The 18,568-nt window shown below is 41.0% G+C and overlaps 1 protein-coding gene across 1 annotated transcript in view; it reads right to left on the bottom strand.

Annotated features, from left to right (window-relative positions):
* slco5a1 (solute carrier organic anion transporter family member 5A1) overlaps positions 1-18,568 on the bottom strand; it is a 215,447-nt gene that overhangs the window by 28,106 nt on the left and 168,773 nt on the right. The window contains exon 4 of the mRNA XM_072253965.1: positions 14,882-15,046. Within this exon, the coding sequence (XP_072110066.1) occupies positions 14,882-15,046 (165 nt within the window). The remainder of the gene's footprint in view (positions 1-14,881; positions 15,047-18,568) is intronic.

Here is an 18,568-nt window from a genome sequence, read left to right as displayed (position 1 = left end):
CCTAAAGTGACTCACTTCTCCATCTATTCTTACAGCGGCAGTTCGTTCCCAGTACAGATTTCTGATTAGGCGGAGGTCTTTTGAATCTAGATTTAGAGTTTTCTGTAATATTTCAAATAACTTATTGTGCTTCACTTTATCAAATGCTTTTGTGTAGTTGATAAAACAAACAAATCTTTTTGCACTTGAATAGCTCATTCTGATAGTATCCTTAACATCAATATTGCATTTCTTGTACCTTTGTCTTTCATAAAACCACATTGTTCTTTACCTATTTCAGCTTGTATCTTACTTCTAGCTCTTGTCATCAAAATTCTTAGAAGTATCTTGGTGATATGACTCATTAAACTTATGGTCCTATGTAATTCACATTCTATTGCTCCAGGTTTCTTAGGAAGAGTGATAAATACTGATTTTTTTCATCTCTTCTGGTATTATTCCAGTCTCATAAATGTCATTGATTAAATCAGTAAGCTTTTGAATTCCATAATCTTCAAGGGCAATAATTTGTTCTATTTTCTACAACATACCACTGAGAATTTTAAATTTACCTGCCTTTCAAAAAAGATTCCAGGCTTAACTTATTGCTGATGCCATTATTTGTGAAATGCTGTCATATTTTTCCAATAGAGCTAATCTTTTGACTGAAATATTAATCTGTATTTTCCTTTAAATTTTCACAATTGAAAAGTATTAGGAAATTTATAACTTTATTACCAAATACATCAGTGACAGATCTGGTTTGCCCTACTATCAAGTTGCATTTATGTATCATTTCTTTATTGTTAAAATATTCTGAGATGCCCCCCAGGTAGGCCTCAGAAATATGGTTACTGGTAATGGAAAGGAGAAAAAGAATCTAAAGCTTTCCCAGTGTATATGATGAATAAACTCTTCTCGGGCTACCAGGGGTACAGATTGTGATTATAACGGACATTTTAATGACAAACTCTGCCATCTTCTTCAGGGATGATGTCTGGGCAAGTCTAGACCGGTGGTATTTATAACCCCATTGTCTGTCCCTCCTGATTGGTTAGTCTTCACCCAATCAGGTTTTCAGTCTCCCACCTTGTTTACAATCAAATTCCAGTTCTTACTTAGAGTGAGACCTTCATCTTTGTTAAAGTTCTTTTCCTCTAGCTTTATTTCAATGGCTTCCTTTACCAGTATTTTGCATCAGTCTTCACTGTGGAAGACACTAGTGGAATGTTAGATGTATGAGTGTCAGGGGGCAGAAGTGAGTGTCGGGGGCAGAAGTGAGTGTTGTTGCTATTATGTGGAGAATGTATTTGGGAAGCTAAAAATCCTCCACGTGTATAAGTCACTTGGACCAGATGAGCTACACCCCAGGGTTCTAAAAGTGGTGACTGAAGAGATTGTGGAGGCAATCTCTTTCAAGAATCACTAGATTCTGGAATTAATCCTGAGGACAGAAAAATGGTAAATTTCACTCCACTCTTGAAAAGAGAGGGAAGCAGAAGAAAGGAAATAATAGGCTGGTTAGCCTGACTTTACTGGTCGGGAAGATGTTGGAGTTATTATTAAGGAACAGGTTTTGGGATACTTGGAAGCACATGATAAAATAGGCCAAAGCCAGTATGATTTTGTAAAGGCAAAATCTTGCCTGACAAATCTTTTGGAGCTTTTTGAGGAAATGGACAGAGAGGGTCAGCGGATGTTTTTTATTTAGATATTCAGAAGGCACATGAGGCTGCATAACAAGAGCCCATGTTTTTACAAGAAAAGTACTAGCATGGGTAGAAAATTAGCTGATGAGCAGAAGGCAAAGGGTGGGAATAAAGTGGGCCTTTTCCAGTTGGCTGTCAATTTAGTGGCGTGCCACAGGAGTTGGTGTTGGGACCATTTCTTTTCACAACACATGTTAATGATTTAAAGGAAGGAATTGATGGCTTTAGTGTCCAGGTTTGTGATGATAGGTTGAAGGGGCAGGTAGTGTTGAAGAAGCAGGGTCTCTGCAGAGGGAGTTAGATATATTGAGGAAATGGGCAAAGAAGTTGCAGATTGAATATGGGGAACATAGGGAAGTGCATGGTCATGCACTTTGGCGGAAGGAATAAAGACATGGACTATTTTCTAGATGGGGAGAAAAATCAAAATCAGAGGTGCAGAGAGACTTGGGAGTCCTCGTGCAGGATTCCCTCAAGGTTAACTTGCAAGATGAGTTGGTGGTAAGGACAGCAAATGCAATGTTAGCATTCATTTCGACAGGACCAGAATACAAAAGCAAGGATGTAATACTAAGGCTTTATAAGTCAATGGTCAGACTGCACTTGGTATATGGTCAGCAGTTTTGTGTCCCTTATCTAAGAAAAGAGATGCTAACATTGGAGAGGGTCCAGAGGAGGTTCATGAGAATTATCCCAGGAATGAAAGGCTTAATACATGAGGAGAGTTTGATAGATCTGGGCCTGTACTCACTGGAGTTCAGAAGAATGAGGGGAGATCGCATTGCAACCTATCAAATATTGAAAGGCCTGGATAATGTGAAAGTGGAGAGGATGTTTCCTATAGTAGGTGACTAGGACCAGAGGACACAGCTTCAGAATCAAGAACCTATCAACAACTGTCTTAAATATGCCAAATGAATTGGCCTGCACAGCCATCTGTGGTAATGAATTCCACAGATCCACCACCCTCTCCAACGCTAGCACATCTTTTCTTAGATAAGGAACCCAGAAATGCTCATACTTAAAACAAAGATAAAGGAAAATTCTTTAGCCACAGGGTGGTGAATCTATGGAATTTATTGCCACAGACAGCTGTCCTGGCCAAGTCATTGGGCATACTTAAGCAGTGGTTGATAGGTTATTGATTAATCAGAGCATCAAAGATTGCGGGGAGAAGGCATGAAAATGGGGTTGAGAGAGATAATAAATCAGCCATGATGGAATGGCAGAGCAGACTCAATGGATTGAATGGCCTAATTCTGCTCCTGTGTTGTGTGGTCTAAAAATTCCATGTGCTATAGCATATCATTCTGACCAACAAGCTTTCATAAATGTTATTGTAGAAGTAGCCAGGGTAAATTGGAATAACAAAAAAAAAGATGAGAAGAGAACTTCTCATTTTAAACCTGAAATTATATATACCAGTAACAATTCATTTGGAGGTTCTGAAGTTACCAGGTGAAGCTAACGTGACTGAACTGTGCAATTACATCAAGACAGGGTTAACAGAAGGAACCTTTTTCACAACTTGTGAATGTGCCAAAATGTTTTACAGCCAATTGAATAGAACATAAGAAACAGAAGCAGGAGTAGGCCATCTGGCCCGTTGAGCCTGTTCCGCCATTCAATAAGATTATGGCTGATCTGGCCATGGACTCATCTCCACCTACCTACCTTTTCCCCATAACCCTCAATTCTCCTACTATGCAAAAATCTATCCAACCTTGTCTTAAAATAATGTGAATTACAGTCAAAGCTGCAATGTGGAAAAAAAAGTGTATGTATAATGTGCCTATAACAAAATCCAACAATCAGAAATGACAGAAACAACTGGGTCTACTTCCCACCTATTCTTTATATACATTTAGCTGGGTAAAGAAAGATAAGTTGATGATTGTTTCTGATTTAGTTATCTTTCACATAATGAAATTCATCATATACTAATACTATTTAGCCTGAACATTATCGGCATCATTTTAAACTGGAGCTGGATATTTTGCAACTCTGCAGATCTCAAGTTTTGTTTTTCTATGACTCCCTCAAAAAAGCTGACTAGAAATTCATTCACAAAATTTTTGAATGGTGCATGTTAGTTTTATACTAACGTAGAAGTAGCCAGGGTAAATGAGCAAACTGGAGGGAGAAACATTCTCATTCAAAAGTGGTAGCAGATCCTCAAATTCCCTAAATCCTCGTATTTCATGTTAGTCTGTCACACCTATGCGAAGAACGTGTGCGTATGAGCAGGGATGTCATTTTGTGCATTTAAGCTCACTCTCACTAAAGCACACTTTAACCGAGAATTGGTGTCTGCTTCAATATTTGTTGGGGACACAATTTGAGCTCGTCTTCAGCCAGTAATTCCAAAGTGCCCATCATTTTGCAGAAAGATTCTTATTTTAAAGGGTTTCCTTGGTATTTTCTCCCCCCATACTCACACTTCCTCGCTGCCAACCTTCTTGGAGCCACTGTTCGCATCTCAGTGCAACCCATATACTTCACTAACAGTTGATTACTTAGTCTTCCTGCATCCCTCATGGCTTATGTAATATGATGCAATGGGTACTGATGTCCCAGATCTCAGGCTACTGCCCAACCCCGCCCCAATCACCAATGTTTCTAACGTTCTTATGTCAATCCTGATTCTCTCTATCCTTGTCCATAACAACGTGATTCCAACCTGATTTGTTCATTCAGGGTCTTGTGCATAGAGGCAATGTCCCATACAAATCTGGTACAATCTTCTTTCAGTGCCACTCTGAGGTGCCTTTCATGGCAATCTCTAAATTCTTAAGCATAGAAGGAAACCATTTTCTCCCCATAATTCTTGTATTATTTTTTTAAAATAACTTTCGTTATACATTCTAACTTTCCCCCCAAAAACTGAGAAATAAAAGTGAATTACATACATTGTGGGGTTGAATCAGTTTGCTGACAGAGTAACCAGCTGGCAAAGCTCACCCAGCTCACTGCGTTATCACGGTAGCTTCGCAGATAAGCAAGTGAAGTTCCTCATCCAGAAAGTCAAATAACTTAAATGAGTGGTTGAAGGTTCCTTACATTAATAAGTTGTGTGGTGACCAATCAACAGAGAGGGAATGCATAAAAAGAGCTGCCTTTTCAATTAGGTCCACGATCAAAATTTAAAAGGCACAGCTTTGCAGCATTTTTTCTGAATTGTGTGGGGACCAATCAACACAAAGGGATTCATTGAAAGGGGTGAATAAAAGTAATACAGGTGCAAGTGGAGCGGCCATTTTTTTGAGTGGCCATTCTTGTGAGCATGCCAGTTTTTAGAGTGGCTTTGGCTCGTCAGGCTTGGGTGACATCAAGCTTGGGTGATGTAAAGTATCTGCCAACTTTCCCCTTGTTCTTATTTCGTCATTCCTCAAATAAGCTCTTCTTGGGCTTCCAGCTGGGTACAGGTATCAATTATAACCAACATTTCGATGACAAACTCTGCCATCTTCTTCAGTGATGATGCCTGGGCTAGACTGGATGACATCTAGTCTGGTGGCATTAATACCCCTGTATTCCATCGCTCCTGATTGGTTAGTCTTCATCCAATCTGGTTTCCGCTCTCCCACCTTGTCTACAATTTAATTTCAGTCTTTACTTAAAGTGAGACCTTCCTTTTTGTTAAAATTCTTTTCCTCCAGTCCATCAAAATCAATCCTAAGGCCATTGCGAATGCAGTATTCTGCCTCCACCGATTTTTCCGGGTAACCCAAACGGATGCACCTCCTGTACACCTTGATCCGGGTTTACACCATGTGTCCTGTTTGGCTGACAACGCAGCTTCACATTCACAGGGAATCCTGTAAATGCCAGCTGATCTGAGTCCCTGGTCATCTTTGACCCGATTTAAGCTTCCTTATGGGTTTGTGGATGGTATTAATCCAGTGTTTCTTCAGGATCTTGGCGATCCTTCCTGAAATCATGGAAACCAAACCAATCAGGAGGGGCGGAATACAGGAATACAAACACCACTAGACTAGACTTGCCCAGGCATTATCCCCGAAGAAGGCAGAGTCTATCACCGAAACATTGGTTATAATTGGCACCTGTACCCAGCTGAAAACCCGGGAAGAGTTTATTCATCATATACGCCGGGAAAGCACCAGATCCTTTTTCTTCATTCCACATCTGTTAGGGCATAGTAGTGTAATGAGATGGCTTCAGGGGCAGTGTTTTGCAAAGTGTGTGGGATATGGGAATTCTGGGAGATCTCCAGTCTCTTGGATAAACACATCTGTACCAGGTGCAGCGAGCTGCAGCTCCTGTGACAACATATTAAGGAACTGGAGCAGCAATGGCTGAAATTTCTGGCAGCAATTCGGAAGGCACAGGATATATACATCCCAAAGAGGAATAAGTATTCTAAAGGCAAGATGACACAACCATGGCTGACAAGCCAACATAAAAACCAAAGAGCGGGCATATAATAGAGCAAACATTAGTGGGAAGACAGAGAATTGGGAAGCTTTAAAAAAACAACAAAAGGCAACTAAAAAGTAATTAAGAAGGAAAAGATGGAATATGAAAGTAAGCTAGACAGTAATTTATATATAGGCATCTGTTAGTCTCGTGAGACCATGGATTTGCGCCTTGGAAGGTTTTCAGGGCGCAGGCCTGGGCAAGGTTGTATGGAAGACCAGCAGCTGCCCATGCTGCAAGTCTCCCCTCTCCATGCCACCGATGTTGTCCAAGGGAAGGGCATTAGGACCCATACAGCTTGGCACCGGTGTTGTCGCAGAGCAATGTGTGGTTAAGTGCCTTGCTCAAGGACACACATGCTGCCTCAGCCAAGGCTCAAACTAGCGACCTTCAGATCACTAGACGAATGCCTTAACCACTTGGCCACACGCCAACACTAGACAGTAATATTAAAGAGGATACCAGAAGTTTCTTCAGATATATAAAGAGTAAAGGAGAGGTAAGAGTAGATATCAGACTGTTGGAAAACAATGCTAGAGAGGTAGCGATGGGGGACAAGGAAATGGCAGAGGAACTGAATGAGTATTTTGCATGAGTCTTCACTGTGGAAGACACTAGCAGTATGGTGGAAGTTCCAGACTGTCAGGGGTCAGAATTGTCTGAAGTTGTCATTAATAGGGAGATAGTTCTTGGGAAGCTAACAGGTTGGAAGGTATATAATTCACCAGGACCAGATTATGTACATACCAGGGTTCTGAGGTGGCTGAATAGATTGTGGAGGCATTTATAATGATCTTTCAAGAATCACTAGAATGGTTCTGGAGTGGTTCCGGAAGACTGTAAAATTTCAAATGCACTCCACTCTTCAAGAAGAGAGAGAGGCAGAAGAAAGGAATTTATAGGCCAAGTAGTCTGACCTCAGTGGTTGGGAAGATGTTAGAATCAATTGTTAAGGAAGTGATTTTGGGGTACTTGGAGGCACATGATAAAATAGGTCATAATCAGCATGGTTTTCTCAAGGGAAAATCTTGACTGACAAATCTGTTGGAATTATTTGAGGAAATAACCACAGGATAGGCAAAGGAGAATCAGTGTATGCTGTGTATTTGGATTTTCAGAAGGCCTTTGACCATGTGCCCCACATGAGGTTGCTTAACAAGTTAAGAGCCCAAGGTATTACAAGAAAGATTCTAGCATGGTTAAAGCAGTGGCTGATTGGCAGGAGGCAAAGAGTGAGAAAAAAAGGGAACCTTTTCTGATTGGCTGTTTGTAGTGACCACAGCGATCTGTGTTGGGACCGCTTCTTTTTACGTTACATGTCAATGACTTGGATGATGGAATTGATGGGTTTTTTTTGCAAAGTTTGCAGACGGTACAAAGGTAGATTGGAGGGGCAGGTAGTTTTGAAGAAATAGAGAGGCTACAGAGGGACTTAGACAGATTAGGAGAATGGGCAAAGAAGTGGCAGATGGAATACAGTGTTGGGAAATGTATGATCATGCACTTGGGTAGAAGAAATAAAAGGGTAGACTATTTTCTAAATGGAGAGAAAATTCAAAAACCTGAGGCACAAAGAGACTTGGGGGTAGTTGAGCAGGATTCCCTAAAGGTTAATTTGCAGGTTGAGTCTGTGGTAAGAAAGGTAAATGCAATGTTGGCATTCATTTCGAGAGGACTAGAATATAAAAACAAGGATGTAATGTTAACCTTTTATAAAGCACTGGTGGGGCTTCACTTAGAGTACTGTGAGCAGCTTTGGGCCCTTTATCTTGGAAAGAATGTGCTAAAACTGGAGAGGGTTTAAAGGGGATTCACAAAAATGATTCCACAATTGAATGACTTGTCATATGAAGAGTGTTTGATGGCTCTAGGCCTGTATTCACCTAGAATTTAGAAGAATGAGAGGTGAACTAATTGAAACCTATGAAATGGTGAAAGGTCTTGCTAAAGTGGGTGTGGAAAGGATGTTGCCTATAGTGGGAGAGACTAAGACCAGAGGACACAGCCTCAGAATAGAGGGGCATTCTTTTAGAACAGAGATGATGAGGTATTTCTTTAGCCAGAGGGTGGTGAATCTGTAGAATTCGTTGCCACAGGCAGCTGTGGAGAATAAGTCTTTACAAATATTGAAGGGAGTGTTTGATTGATATTTGATTAGTCAAGGCATGAAGGAATACAGGGAGAAGATAGGAGATTGGGGCTGAGAGGAATAAAGGATCAGCTATGATGAGATGGCAGAGCAGAGTCACTGGGCCAAATGGCCTAATTCTGCTCCTATGTCTTAATTTCTTGTGATTACACTGTTAGTTTTGAAGATTCTGCATCTATCAGGTGATTTTCTGCCATTTTCCTCACCAAATTCAATGTGTGATCAGCAAATTACTGTGACATCTAACATTTTGGTGCATATGTCAATGTATCTCCTCCACTGCCAACCCAAAAAGCTGGAGACCAACCACTGCCTCAGCCAAGATCACCAGCCGGTTGGCTCACCATAGCATCTGACTGGCAGCTGAAACTTGATCTTGGCAAGCAATTAAAATTCCCTGACTTCATTATATTATCATCAGAGACCAAAATGATCATTCTCTCAGAAACCTCGAAGAATGTGGTCATGTGGAACTGACAGTGCCTTGGGAAGACCAAATTGTGGAAGATTTGAGTGGAAGAAGGCCAAATATCAGGATCTGATAGAGCAGCGGTCCCCAACCACCGGGCCGCAAAGCATGTGTTACCAGGCCGCGAGGAAACGATATGATTTGGTGATATTACTCAGCTGCACCTTTTCTCATTCTCTGTCATGCACTATTGAGCTTGAACACACGTGAGGTCATTACGCACGCGTCATCCATGTCAGCGCGGGAAGAAGATCAACTCCTCGAGCTTGCAAATGATGGCCGGCTGAGAAGTATGTTTGACATAACATCTCTGCCGGCATTCTGGATCAAAGTCAAGGCTAAATATCCTGAGATAGCCACGAAAACACTGAAAACGTTGCTTTCATTTCCAACATTTTTCTGCGAAGCGGAGTTTTCTGCATTGAATGCAACGAAAATTAAATTGCGGAATAGACTGGACATAAGGAACCCCCTTCGAGTATCACTGTCCCCCATCACCCCTTGATAGGACCATCTTGTTGCAGGGAAACAAGCCCAGGGCTCCCACTGATTCAGCGATATTGGTGTGTTGCAATGATTTTATATGTTCATACGGAGAAAATATGTGCTGTGTGTTTAATATCCAAACGTTACTTAAAATGTTATGATGCTATTGACTTACTTATATAACCGTATAATAATTACAGCACGGAAACAGGCCATCTCTGCCCTTCTAGTCCGTGCCGAGCGCTACTCTCACCTAGTCCCACCGACCTGCACTCAGCCCATAACCCTTCATTCCTTTCCTGTCCATACACCTATCCAATTTTTCTTTAAATGATAATATCGAACCTGCTTCTGCCACTTCTACTGGAAGTTTGTTCAACACTTACTTGAAGCTGCCCTGTCCTCCCCTGATAATTGACATCACTATATTCATGCGTGGAAAATATGCGCTGTGTTTTTAATATTAAATTTGTTAGATAAACCCTTTTGGAAACGAAATTGAGTGTATCAGCCACTTATCACCTATATTCCGGTGGTGATTAACATCACCCCCCCCACCCGAACAGAATCGCCGAAAACGATTTGTGGGGGGGGGTTGGGCGAAATCGGTAGGTCACACACGCGCACTGGTGCCCGTGCAAGGCTCCATGGTCATTGTAGTCTTACTCGGGGTAAACTCAATGTATTTGACTGCTCCTCTTGTCCGTTGGCAACCCCCCCCCCCGGTCAGCCGGTCCGCAAGAATATTGTCAATATTAAACCGGTCCGCAGTGCGAGAAAGGTTGGGGACCCCTGTGATAGAGCAGTGCCAGACAGAGGGGTGGAGGGCAGCAAGCAAACAATGTTCCCTGTCAGGTGTGCATGTATGCTGCACACACATCTTCTGCTACCTGCACACAAAGGAATTTAGACTGTGCGCAAAAGGTTGTCACCCTTTACCTCGTTGGCTTGTTGAGTATATTTCACAATCACATTTCCTTTTCCGGTTTCTGATGCAGACGGTGTTGACAACGTGGAGTTTGCAACAGATTTGTCTGCTGATTTTAGAACTGGCTTATTAATACTGTTTCTATTGAAGAAATTACTGATTCACTCTGTGGAATTCCAAAGAAGCAAAAGGCATGAAGCACAAAAGATCTGCACGTTCATTTAAAGCAGAATGGCTTAATGAAACTGCAACACCAAAAGCTCATGAGGTCAAGAATGTCCAGCTACGAGAAATATTTACGTACAATACAGAAACTGGTGCGGCCCACATGTATTGTCGCAATGAGAAATAAGACTCGTTGATGTGTATTATTTTATTTCTTTTAAACAATGAACAAAAAACTGGTGCAGTTTATTATCCTTAGAATAGCTTCAGGTTTACTTCCACCTAAAAATTCAGTGCGCACATGTTGTTGTCACTGGGCAAAAAAATTGCACAGCACAAGATTTTTGCACACATTGGTGATTACAGGTTAGAGTGAACATTGCATGCAAGCCACAGGAGAATCCTGCACAACCTGCCTGGTAGCTGGCTGAACGTTTGGTGTGGCCTCCTTACTAAAACTCCAGTCTATGAAACTTTCTGTCTCCTGTATTTTCCTCAGAGAATCCCACTGCAACTTCTTCTGGTTCATATCGTCTGAAAGAAGCAGCAGCTGAGCACATGACCTGCTAACATAGTTATCTGGCTCCTTGATCTCCCACATCTGACAGGAGGAGCATGCATCTTCACGGACTGACGCTACTGCTCCTTTTAATAAACTAGTCGACTTGGGAAAGCTTTGCCTCATTGCTACTCACCGTCCTCACCGAGGCCCAGTATTCACCAAAGCCTTCAGTAAATTCCTTCACTAAAGGAAAGGAATTAGTGATAAACATAGAAACATAGAAAATAGGTGCAGGAGTAGGCCATTCGGCCCTTCGAGCCTGCACCGCCATTCAGTATGATCATGGCTGATCATCCAACTCAGTACCCTGTACCAGCCTTCCCTCCATACCCCCGATCCCTTTAGCCACAAGGGCCATATCTAACTCCCTCCCCTGATCCCTTTAGCCACAAGGGCCATATCTAACTCCCTCTAAAAATATCTCTGAAAATCATAAATATGGTTAGCATCCTCAATCAGATTAGAAATAGCTTCACATACTGTATACTTATACGCACAGGTTCAGATAAATCTCATGGCAAAAACAAAAGATGATGAGCAAATCATACTAATGCAATGCAAGCTGGAATATAGCGGCTCCTTCCTAATGTACATTAAGCATATTTTACATTATTTTACTGCTGATATAGTCAAGGAGTCATAGAACACTACAGCAAAGAGACAAGCCCTTTGGCCTATCTACTCCATGCCGAACCATTAATTTGCCTAATCCCATTGACCTGCACTTAAACCATAGCCTGTTCCCATCCAAGTACCTATCCAAATTTCTCTGCTTGCACTACCTATACCCATCATAATTTTGTACACCTCTATCATATCTCCCCTCAATCTTCTAAGTTCTAGGGAACAAAGACCTAACCTATTCATACTCACCCTATAACTCATCCTCAAGTCTCAGCAACATCTTTGTAAATTCTCCCTGCACTCTTTCAATCTTAGTTGCATCTCTTCTGCAAGCAGGTGACCAAAATTGGACACAAAACTCCAAATTAGGCCTCACCAATGTCTTATATAACTTCTACATAACATCCAGTACTCAATACATTGATTTATGAAGGCCAATGTGCCAAAAGCTTTCTTTATGACCCTATCTACCTGTGACATCTCTTTCAATGAATTGAGGACCTGTTTTCCCAGATCCCTTTGTTCTATCACACTCCTTAGTGCCATAGCTCTCACCGTGTAAGACCTACCCTGGTTTGCCCTCCCAAAGTGCAACATTAGCCTCCCACAGGGTCTGTGCTACTTTTCAGTCCATTTTCCCAGCCAGACCAGACCCCAGTGCAAGCTTTGATAGTCTTCCTTGCCGTCCATTACACCCCCTAACTTGGTGTTATCCGCAAATATGCTGATCCAGTTTACTACAGCAATCATCCCCATCATTGATATAAATGACAAACAACAGACCCAACACCAATACCTGCAGCACACCACTAGTCACAAGCTTTCAGTCTACTACCACTCTCCGGCGTCAACCACAAAGCCAACATCTAATTCAATTTACTACCTTATCTTGAAGGGCAAGCGAACTGAACCTTCTCGACCAACCTCCCATGCAGGAGCTTGCAAGGATCTTGCTGAAGGTCATGTTTACAACTTTCACTGTCCTGCCTTCATCAACTTTCCTGGTAACCTCCTCAAAAAACTCTATAAGATTGGTTAGACACAATTTATCATACATAAATCCATGTTGACTATGCTTAATCAGTTCTATCCAAATACTTATACATCCAATTCCTTAGAATACTTTCCAATAACTTTCCCACTAATGATGTCAGGCTCACTGGCCTATGATTTTCTGGTTTGTTTGTAGAGCCTTTCTTAATCGATGTAACAATATTAGCTATCCTCCAATCATTTGGCACCTCACCTGCGCTGAGGGATGTTTTAAATATCTCTGGTAGGTCCCCTGCAATTTCTGTACTAGCCTCCCACAGGGTCTGAGGGAACATCTTGTCAGGCTCTGGGGATTTATCCACCGAAAATTTGCCTCAAGACAGTGAACACCTCCTCCTCTATAATCTGTATGGGGTCCATATCTTTGCTGCTGCTTTGCCACACTTCTATAGGCTCTGTGTCCGTCTCCTGGGTAGATACAGATGCAAAAAAATCCATTTTAGATCTCCCCCATTTCTTTCAGCTCCATGCATAGATTACCACTCTGTTTTTTCCATTTTGTCCCTTGCTGAGTTTTTGTTCTTAATATAATGTATATGTAGAAGCTCTTAGGATTCTCCTTCACCTAGTCTTCTAGAGCAATCTGATGCCTTATTTTAGCCATCCTAATTTCCTTCTTAAGTGCTCTCTTGCATTTCTTATACTCAAGTACCTCATTGGTTCCTACCTGTCTATACCACCTATGCACCTCTTTCTTTTTCTTGACCAGGGCCTCAATATCTCTCCAACAAGATTCCCTAAACCTGTTATCCTTGTCTTTTATTCTGACATACAAACTGTACTCTCACAATTTCACTTTTAAAGGCCTTCCACTTACCAAGTATACCTTTGCCAGTAAACAACCTGTCCCAATCCACACTTGCCAGATCCTTTACAATACCATCAAAATTGGCCTTTCTCCAATTTAGAATATTATCCCGAGGACCAGACCAGATGGAAAGTGTTCCCCAATACAAACGTCTGTCACCTGTTCCATCTTATTCCCTAATAGGAGATCCAGTATCACACGCTCTCTTGTTATGACTGAATAAGGAAGCTTTCCTGAACACATTTGACAAACTCTTTCCCTTTCAGCCCTTTTTACGGTATGGGAGTCCCAGTCAATATGTGGGAGCCCCAGTCAACCTTATGTTTCTTGCAACAGTCTGCAATCTCTCTACAAACTAAATCCTTCAGACTGTGGGGTGGTCTATAACATAACATAATCCCATTAACGTGGTCGTGCCTTTCTTAGTTCTACTCACAAAGCCTCCCTAGATGAGCTCCCCAGTCTGCCCTTACTGAGCACTACAATGATATTTGGTGCACTGGTGATAGTTGGTTTGCACCATCATCAGTTTTACTTCAACTAAATTACCATCAAAGCTAGAAACATTTCAAAATGTATTGTCTTTAAATGAATAAGGATTGGGATTTGTCACAAGATTTGAATTTGAAATTTTACCAAAACTTCTGTGATAATTAATATTTCATTTAACAATGCTGGAGATGTAGAATAAATGCAGAAAATGATGGAAGCACTGAGTAGGTCAGGCAGCCTGTCTGGAGAACAAAAAAGATTTAACTTCTGGTAAAAAACCATCCATCAGAACTAGAAATATTAGAAATCAAGCACATTTTGTTCCAGAGAACAGGAAGAAGCCTTTGAAATGATGAAGGCCCAGAGAGATTGAGTAACACAAATGGTATTAAAGCTGCCATTGAATAGCATCCTCTCTCAACAAATGACAAGTGATTAGCAATCCCTCATCACTCCCTGCAAGTGGCACGACCATCTCTTGCGTCACTTGGTTTTACCGGGTCTTTTATTCTGTCACAGATTCCCTTTAATCTCTCCACACTCCTCCTTCTCTGCAATTTAGAACTCATTTGATCTCTACATTTTTCTAGTTCTGATTAAAACTTATCAACCTGAGATGCTAACTCCACAAAGGCTGCTGGGTGTTTCCGATATTTTTTGTTCTTTTTATTTCCAACACTTCATTTGTTTGTTCTTGGCACAATACAACTGAGGTTCATATAGCGTATTATGAAAAATGTAAAATCAACATAAATGACAACTATCCAAGGTGTCTTTGCTAATTATTTCAGAGTTTTTACCTACATGCACTTAGCATTCAAATACATCTAACAAGGAGAACAGGACAATCTGTCTCATACAATAAACATGAGGCATGGATTCATAATTCACCTTTTTCAAACTGATCCATGGAGAGGTAAAATCCTTAAAACGATTGCATCCATTCTATGGCACAACACACATTTTTGTTGCTTTAAATAACTTCAGTACCCAAAATATGTGGGAATGTGCTCATCTTACCAGTGTAAATGCTTGCATTAGATGCTGGGATGCCAAACTGAGATTCAATGAACTTGGGTATGAAGGTAATAAAAGCGGTGACGATGGCACTTTCTGCAGTGTATGACAAGCTCACAAACAGGAATGTCATGTTGCTCAAGATCCTGACAGCAGCTTTGGGAATGTCTATAAAAATGACAAGAGAAACACTTTCACCATGAATGAAACACAATGGAGGGAAGCACTCAGACACTGAGAAGCTTTGCAGATAATGTAAAGAGGTCCATTCGCTCACTGGAAATGGTGGCCATGTGCATTTGTAAAACAAACAGAAAATGTAAGCAAGGCAAAGTGAGATCTATTCTCAAAACAAATGGAACATTGGTACTTTACCATAGAATTCCACTGAACTCCTTTCCAATTACTACCTTGTTCAAACCAATTAAACAACAGCCTTTGCACACATGTACCTTCTTGAATAAAACAACTATCAGACAGGCTCAAGAAGATAAAGTGAGGAGGGAACTCAAACCCATCAACTAGGCCTATACAGCATGCACATTGTAAGTGTGTTTTCCATTATTGATATAAATTAAGGCAAATCTTAAGTGCTTAGTAAAGCTAAAGAGTGCCATTGAATCACCAAAATGTTATGACTTGGAAAGGGAGTCCATTTGGCCTAGTGGAACGACGCTTTCTCTTTGATTTACTCTGCTTCCACCTTTGACATAGCCGGTTAGCTGACGGCGTAGCACCTTTTCATTTTTTTTGCAAAGTGTGTCACCAGATATAATTTTATGTGTATTATTGCCATAGCCGTGCATCAACGTTTCTAACTGAACAATGTAAGCAAGTTTACTATTTACGGATGACAGTGTGGTTGCTAAGGCAACATTTGAAGCTGGGCATATAGTGAAAATAAATGGAGGGTAGTTTGAAGCCCAAACATTCAGCATATACCTTTTCATTGATTGTAGTTGAAATAGTCCCAGGAAAGTTATTTGTCATGAGCTGAAAAATGTAACTTCTAGTGCAAGTTAAAAGGCTATCAACTGGACATATCATCCATTAAGTTAAATAGACATTGCTCAATATTAACAATTAACCACAAATGTCTTATAGGCCTTTGGAACATTGGTGATGATATAAATCAAATTCCTGGCATTTTAGCAGCTTTCTTTGGACCTGGAACTCTTAAATTAATTTTCAAAATGTATACGCTCACCTTCATACATAAAAGCCAAAAAAATTCAAATGTAAATTTTATGTATCATGCATATGATATAATGCGGCATACACGAGCTGTAAGGAATGTCGGGCCTGTTAAGAGAACTGGTGCTTGCCCTACAGAGCCCTTCCCTCATATTTTTTAATGTTTTTCAAACAGAGGTAATAAATGAATGGCTCAAAGATGCTTTTGAATCAATCAAAGATAAGCAACAGCATTTGATTGGCCAAAACCAGATATAAGCACAGAAGCCCAGTAGGTCCGGCAGAGAGAATAGGAGTTAAATGTTTCAGTTCAATGGCCTTAGACCTGTTGATCTCTGTTCACTGATGCTGTCTTGCCTGACATATGTTCCGTTGTTACTTCAGATTTCCAGTTTCTGTAGTGTGTTGTTTTTTGAGCAAAAAAAAAATGCTTTTTTATTATCTCCCCCTCACCCAGACACTGGGAGATCGCGTCTCAGGAATATGGTTAAATTGTCAAACTAACCTAACCCATCCTGCACATTCCCATTTCTACAGCTTCCAGATGGTTATGACTACACACTTCCAACCACTCTCTCCCATCCTTTGGTTATGATGCCTTCTTTTCGATGTTGCAGTTGCTGATCTCTCTCTGTCCTCCGACATTACTGTTATTAGCTTTTTGTCTTAACTATGCAAATTAACCCGGCTGTCAGCTGGGAAACTGATCTAAAATATAGTGGTGGGGCCCTGCCATGAAAGGCAGTAAGGTCTCAGCAGTCTCAGCCCTTCCAGGTTTTCCTGTTGTCCAAACCCTACTTTCCTCCCAGCAATATAACGTTCCAAAGGCAAATAAGCACCTGTACAATGCAATATCAAAGTCCAAACACAAAATAATCCAATTATTATTTGATTGCAGTAAAGAAGAGTGGGGTTTAATACCTCAAAATTAGTACAATCTGTGAAATGTAAATTCCAGATTAAAGAGATAGGGCACTCTATTTCATGTCTTTCCTTGCAATCCAGCAGACCATTCAGCCACACTGACTCTCAGCACACACACATCCATTCCATTCTTCCATTTATCACCTAGCAGCCAACTCTCTCTCGTGCCTACTGACTCTTCACCACTTCTCCCACCGTTCACCCGTACCAGAGGCAATTTAAAGTAGCTAATCAACCTTTCAGCATGTCTTCGCGATGTGGAAAGAGGAAATCCACACCATCACAGAAAGATCATGCAAACTTCTCACAGACAGCACGGCAGGTCAGAATCAAACCCAGATCACTGAATACAATAGCAACACGAGTAGCTGCATGGCTGTATTATCCATTTCTTTTTAATATATCACCTTACAGATACTGTTTATTATTTTCCTAATGTAACAAGGAGTCATAGTGGGCAGAGTTCTGCCGAAGGCATGCTCTGAAATAATAACAGAATGGAAATGTGAAATGACTTGTACCTTTGTCAGATGGATGTCATTCACTTCTCTCACTGTTAGAAGCAAAGATATTTTTGTCTTATATGTTCTTTCACAGATGCAGATTCTGCCGACAACGATAGCAATTATTGCGCATCCCTAATCACCATGAGGAGGTGCTAGAATGAACCATTGAACTTTGTCTTGTAAATCTGGTCCCAATGTCCTATTAGGTGAAGAAAGTATCGAAGGATGATGTGTGACTTGGAATATGTTGGAGGTGAAGCCCTCAAGTAAAAGGGTTGTATGTGGTGACATGTATGTATCCTGATAATAATTTTTACTTTGAACTTTCTTCGAACCTCTCTACTTGTCCCTCAAAGTGATAGAGATTACAGGCTTAGGAGGTACCTTTTGCAGTCTGCTGCCTTCCATCCTGTACATGACAGATTGCAGAGACTGAACATTAAGGTGGGCAGGTACATGTTTAAAAAAAAGAAAGCCATATTCACCCAGTAACTTTCAAGAGCACAGTTTAGCCCAAAGCTCCTCATGATCAATGGTACTTTTGAAGGAAATATTGCAGCCAATTTGTACAAAAGAAGATCTTGCAATAATTGGATAATCTATTTTTGTGATGTTGATAGACATACATTTGACTACCTGATCTTCTGAACATTAACATGAGTGCACTCATGCTCATTTAAACACCTCATGTGAAAGACAGCGCATAGACCATAAGACACAGGAGCAGAATTAGGCCATTCAGCCCATCGGGTCTGCTCCGCTATTCCCTCATGGATCATCCTGGATCCCACTCAACCCCATACACCTGCTTCTTACCATATTCTTTGATGTCCTGACCGATCAGGAAACAATCAACTTCCGCCTTAAATATACACACATACACACTCTGTGGCACAGCATTCCACAGATTCACTATTTTCTGGCTAAAAAATTCCTCCTTACCTCAGTTCTAAAAGGTTGTCCCTCAATTGTGAGGCTGCGCCCTCTAGTTCTGGATACCCCCACCACAGGAAACATCCTCTCCACATCCACCCTATCTCGTCCTTCAACATTTGATAGGTTTCAA

Source organism: Mobula birostris, chromosome 1 (assembly GCF_030028105.1).
Source record: "Mobula birostris isolate sMobBir1 chromosome 1, sMobBir1.hap1, whole genome shotgun sequence".
Taxonomy (NCBI): domain Eukaryota; kingdom Metazoa; phylum Chordata; class Chondrichthyes; order Myliobatiformes; family Myliobatidae; genus Mobula; species Mobula birostris.
Note: the sequence above shows the minus strand (reverse complement) of the source record. Positions and strands in the feature narration are given on the sequence as shown.